This window comes from Gavialis gangeticus, unplaced genomic scaffold, assembly GCF_001723915.1.
Source record: "Gavialis gangeticus isolate Ggan-Ray unplaced genomic scaffold, GavGan_comp1, whole genome shotgun sequence".
In the NCBI taxonomy this organism is placed as follows: Eukaryota; Metazoa; Chordata; order Crocodylia; family Gavialidae; genus Gavialis; species Gavialis gangeticus.
The window spans coordinates 129,718,140-129,724,244 of record NW_017729024.1 but is presented as its reverse complement, the minus strand read 5'-3'; the positions used below and the strand labels follow the sequence as shown (position 1 = coordinate 129,724,244).

Below are 6,105 nucleotides of genomic sequence, written 5' to 3'. Positions count from 1 at the left end.
GCAGACCTAAGGGGTCTCTTAGGCATAATTTAGACCCACACACCATAACTGGCCACTGAAACACCCAAAAGGTAGGATTTTCAAGTATTATGGAAAGGCTTAAACTTACCTTTTTTAAAACAGAAAGAGATTGTCCTGCCTTACTTTTTAACCAGAGGTGAACCTCACCTTTAAACACTTGTATGAAATTAAAAGGGAATGATTATTGATGAGAGGTTCTATTTGTGAACTGAAAAACGGAACCCAGAAATCACTTTAAGCACAGGTCTGTGATCTTCAGGGCAGCATACATAGTTTCATTTTATTCTGTATTCTTTTTCTAGCTATAGATTTCCCAGTCTTAGAGCAACAGAGTGGTACAATTCCCCCTAAACAAGCAATATTCAGGGTCTCAAAAAGTTTCTATGCAAGCAGAAAAGGAGCATCATGTTAATATCCCCAAATGACAGATATACGCAAGAGCTTCCATAAGAACAAGATCATTATCCATTTTTAGTACTATAGTGAAAGAAAAAGTAACAGGAACTATATAAGTATTGGCTAATTTTATACTTTTCTGTGAAGACACCATCTTTTAAGTCAAAAGAATCTCAAGCAATTTATTTTCAATTTTATTTTTATGAGTCACTTGGGAATTTTCTTATAAGTTGTTATAGTTTATTTACTGGATTTTTTAAATATACAGGAACTCTATAAAAAAACCATAATGATTCACCTTCATTTTCAGAGTCTTCTGAATTTACACTTTGTTCACTTGTTAATTTGTCTTCACTGCTACATTCTTCATATTCAGAGTCAGTAATTTCACCTTCTTCTGGCTCACTCTCTGTGTCTAGTCTACTGTCATCCATAAATGCAGCTGTATCTTGTGTATTTTTGTTAAGGGGTGAGTTTATGCTATTTGTAGAAATGGATTCTTTTGTTGTTAAACTGCTTCTTGTATTAGTGTCCACTTTAGCCTTTTTTCTCCCATTTGGAGCCTCTTCCTCTTCAGTAAAGCTTATCTGCTCAGTGATGGAAAGGTAATTCAGACTGCTGGATGACTTCTGGTCTTCTGTGTCCAAATCCTGAAGAAGATTCATAGGAATCAAAAATCAAGGAAGTTATTCTCTTTAATGACTGATTATTTAAATCTCTACAAACATTACAGATTTGAATCCTTCATGGGGGTGCTGTTTTACTTCTCAAAATCAGGAAACATTAGCACATGCCTGTGGAAAAGAAGTTTTAGATGACACCTTTCCACACATTCAAAGTTATCCTATCCACCATAGCAAAAAATTCATCTTCAGTTTCCAAGGCTGTGACCATATCACTTTCCTCTTCTAAACCTTTCACAAATTCCTTTTTTTCACATCAACATCCAGGATCCTTGTCCTCACATTGAAAAAAACTTGTACAACTGCACCCTGAATGTGCGCGCGTTTTGTTCATATGCTTTCTACTTTGTATCCCCATCACTTTCCAGGCTTCCTTAATTATTCTTCATAATCCTTCTACTTCTGTCTTCATTTTTTTTTTTTTCACACTATTCCCTATACCTGGAACTCCTACCCAGGTTAGCTGAATGACCTTCCTTCCTCTTTTGTCCTTCCTTCAAACTTGCATCTTTAAGAATTAAACTAACTCTTCAATGTCTCTTTTAGTGAAAAACATTATCAGACTCCTTTGTAATACCATATGGATAATTCATAATGAAAACCTATCTTACTGAAGTACTTCTCACACATGCACATTGCTTTATTGCAGGTTTGTCCAGCAGTAGTGGGACTGGTGACATCAGGTTGTGTTGTCCTTTGTAAGACTAAGGGAAGAGGAGACCACCATTTTGTAAGATAAAAAACACTAATCAAGACACCCAGAATTACATTAAACTTTCCCAGAGTATTCAAGCTAATGTAATTCTTTAGCAACCCTGACAGTCTTAAAAAGAAAGAGAAAAAGCTAAGTGAAAGCTGTTTAAGAGCCCAAAGAAGCAGTTTTATGTGCAATCTTGAGCTCAACACAAGTTTCTTGGGACACACTCAACTCCAGAAGTAGAGCAGGCATACCAAGTAGAAAATGACTTTTGTACATTTAAAAAATATATATATTTAGCCTTTATACATAGCACTTGATATTACAAAGTCCTACAAATTAATTCAAATGAAACCCTAAACATGCAATTTAAAGTAATTCCATTCAATTAATGTGACAGCTAACCTAACTTGTCCAAGGCCTCAAAGTTGGCTGATGACACACAATAATCAGAATATAACAACTCCTTCCTCTCAGTGTTCAAGACACTAGATAGCAAAGGAAAATTAAATCTAGAAGTAGATATGTATTTGTTAACAAACATCCCAAGAGGTCTGTTATTAAGACATCGAATTCTGACACCAAAGCAGCAATCCCTGAAGGATTCTCAGACTGCAGGCGATTGGAGAGAGAGAGAGAAAGGATGCAAATAACTTCTATTCAGCCCCACATTTAGTACTGAAGAAGAGACTAATTCAGACAATACAGATGTAGGTTGTAGCTGTGTTGGTCTAAGGACATAGGTAGACAAGGTTCTTTGGTTGAGTCTGATATCTGTTATTTATCATTTATAGCCACATTTATCCACACAGAACTCATGAGGCAGAAATGAACCATTTTAATGAAGAGTCATTAAAGCACGGAAGCTCATCAGGTCATACAGGGTGCTTGTGGCAAAGCAGGAATTGAACCTAGCTTTCACCACAGCACAAGCTAGTACTTGCACTTCTGGTCCAATCTTCCAAGACACAGATCTACATGTATATAAATTGTGAACATTAGACTTGATGTAAATATGTGGGAATATTGTTTCTAGCATCATTTCAAAAGCTGTGCATTAGGCAACTATTTTCCACCCCCCATTTCAAAAGTTGGCCAGTAAGAATAAGAATTCAACTGCTCTTGGATAAAAATTTCTAGTATGTTTTAGAACTTCTTGTAGGACGATCAAACGTTAAGAAAAAAAGCACAGAACAAATTCTGAAAACATCCTAATCAATATTAATAATGCACTTGTCAGTATATCATAAAACATTTTGATCTCAGGAGTTTCCTTGTTAATCCCAATTTCAAAATAGGAAGCAAATAAATAGGTCTACATTAGGGGTTAAACATATGGTCCATGGAGTCTTAACATCCAGTCCACAGCTATGCCTGTGGGTTGTAGACTGGCATAGGCTACGCAGGCTGGCCCCAGCCCCACATGCTGCATGCAGTGTGCAGAACCTGTCTGCAGCCCATGTGTTGTTGACCTTGGGCTTAAGGATCTATAACAATTCACTCCTTTGTAAAATTGAGGCTTCAGAATTAAAATTCTTGTGGGATAGTGCCCGTCTTTATACCTACTCATTAAGCTCCTGGCATGTTATGGGCACCATAACAAACAAGTTTAGGAGATAAAAATTAGGGATGCACAGATAGAGATTTTTGGGGCCTATACTGATATCCGATTTTTAAGGAGACATATCGGCCAATACTATTCCGATTTCCAATACAGCATGGAGAGCTGCCTCTAGCTGGTAAGTCCATTGTGGTGGAAGGGGAGGGGACAGATAAGCCCCACACTCTGCCCCTCACAGTGAGGGACGGGACAGGGGCAGGCACTGTCCAGCTGAGGCAGAGCATGGGACAGACCCGTGGCTTGTTGGGGAGGGGGGTGGAAAAAGGTGGCTCTTGCAGCTGCGCACTTCCTGGGAGGGAACAGATGAGGCGTGTGCCCCTTGATCTGCACAGGGCGGGACAGGGGGTTTGATCCGCACCCCCCTGCCACCACAACGGATTCACCAGCTAGAGGCCGCTCTCCACGCTGCCGGGCTGCGCTCCTCGCTGCCCAAGTGCTGCGCTGCAGCTGTGTGCACAGGCATTTATCAGCATTGGGCCTATTTCCAATACAGCCAATTTTCTTTATATCAGTACATCAGTCTGATATTGGATCAGTATCAGTGTATCATTAATATTAGATTCTTAGATTCCACCTCACATAGAAAGGTAAGTCCCTGTTCTTGGCCAGGATGGCCAATCTTTTAGATGGGGTTTTAAACTGAGTTTGCTGGGGGATAGGGAAACACTAATGGTAGCATGCCCAGGGACCAACATACAGGAAAGCTCCATAGATAGGAACATTAGAAGAGCCACTCTCCCAGGAGCTGAGGGAATAGTTTTCCATCAGTGACAGGAAGCTGACTGCCTCAGGTGCCTATACACTAATGCCAGGAGCATGGGGAACAAGCAGGAGGAGCTAGCCCTCCTGCTCTCCAGTGGCCATTATCATCTAGTACAGATTACGGAGAGCTGGTGGGACTCCTCACATGACTGCAGCATAGCCATAGAAGGCTATGCCCTTCATAGAAGGGACCGAGTAGGGAAGAATGGTGGAGGCGTAGCTCTCTCTGTGAAGGAGCAGTACACCTCTTTGGAGGCCGACATCGGCTCCAAAAAAGGACAGCCTGAAGCCTTCTGGGTCAAACTGCAGGGGGTGGGGGGAAGGTGCAGTGAGAGAGACCTAACTGTAGGTATATAGTACAGACCACCAAACCAGGGGGAGGAACTTGATCTAGAGTATGCCTGAGAATTGGCACAGGCTGAACAAGCACAGGAAATGGTAGTCATGGGCGACTTCAATTATGCAGATCTCTCTTGGCAGGAACACTTAGCCAAGTCAGATCGGTTGCGTTCCTTCCTGACCTGTATCAAAGAGCTTTTCCTGGCTCAGGAGGTGCACGAGCTAACTAGAGGTAACACTATTCTAGACATGTTCCTAGCCAAGGGGGACGACCTGGTGACCAACTTAAAACTAGAAGGTAGCCTGGGTGACAGCAACCATGAAATCATCATGTTCATTGTCCGTCACAAGACGGACAAATTAGATAATAGGACTGAAGTTTTGGACTTAAAAATGCAAATTTCAACAAACTCAGGTCACCAGTAGGGAAAGGGCTGTGGGACTGGGGGCTGAAGGTAAAAGGAGTGCATGAAGAGTGGTCATTCCTTAAAGACGCAATCCTCAAAGCACAAAAGAAATCCATTCCCACACAGAGGAAAGGTAACAAGAAGGACTGGGAAGCTCTCTTGGCTAAACAAGGATATCACAGTCCTCTTAAGAAAGAAGAGGCATACAAATGATGGAAGCTTGGGACATGCCCCAGAGAGGACTATACAACAGTGGCCCGCACCTGTAGGGAACAGATTCAAAGGGCTAAGGCGGCAGTTGAACTAAAATTAGCAACAGGAGTCAAAGACAATAAGGAGTCCTTCTCTTTAGGTATATAGAGAATAAGAGGAAAGCAAATGGGAGTGTGGGGCCACTGCTCAACAACTCAGGACAGCTGGTTACTGGCACTCAGGAGAAAAACTGAACTCCTGAATAACTACTTTGCTTCAGTCTTTCACCAGGCCAAGGGCAAAATCATGCCAGATTGGGTACAGATGGAGCAGGGTAGGAATGACTGCCTTCCTACTATTACTGTAGAACTGGTATGTGAACATTTGAAAAAATTAGACATATGCATGTCAGCAGGACCGGATGAACTTCATCCGAGAAAGTGCTGAAGGAGCTGGCCGAAGTCATCGTGGGACCTCCAGCGAAACTCTTCCAAAACTCATGGTGCTCTGGAGAGGTCCCTGAGGACTGGAAGAGGGCCAGTGTTGTGCCCATCTTCAAAAAAGGGAGGAGGAAGGACCTGGGTAACTACAGGCCAATCCAGCCTAACTTGTATCCCAGGGAAAATCCTGGAAAAATTTATCAAGGAGTCTATATGCAACAGGTAGGATTCTTAATGACAGTCAGCATGGCTTTGTCACAGGCAGGTCTTGTCTTACTAATCTCACCTCCTTTTACGATCAAGTAACTTGCCACCTGGATAAGGGAGAGGAGGTTGGCACCATACACCTTGACTTCCAAAAGGCCTTTGATCTAGTATCCCATGAAGTTCTCAAGAGAAATTGGAGGATTGTGGGCTTAACTGTGAGACAGTTAGGTGGGTAGGGAGCTGGTTGTGAGGTAGAACCCAGAGACAGTTCTAATGAACGGATCTGTCGTCCTGGCGAGGAGTGGCCAGTGGTGTCTCTCAGGGGTCGGTGCTTGGTCCG

General features: G+C 42.1%; 1 protein-coding gene across 2 annotated transcripts in view; it reads right to left on the bottom strand.

Annotated features, from left to right (window-relative positions):
- The window catches only part of AGGF1 (angiogenic factor with G-patch and FHA domains 1), a 60,573-nt gene that overhangs the window by 20,765 nt on the left and 33,703 nt on the right, over positions 1-6,105 (bottom strand). The window contains exon 6 of one of the 2 annotated variants that reach the window (XM_019517727.1): positions 716-1,067. The exons of the other annotated variant lie outside the window; for it this stretch is intronic. Within the exon in view, the coding sequence (XP_019373272.1) occupies positions 716-1,067 (352 nt within the window). The remainder of the gene's footprint in view (positions 1-715; positions 1,068-6,105) is intronic. 2 annotated transcript variants of the gene reach the window in all.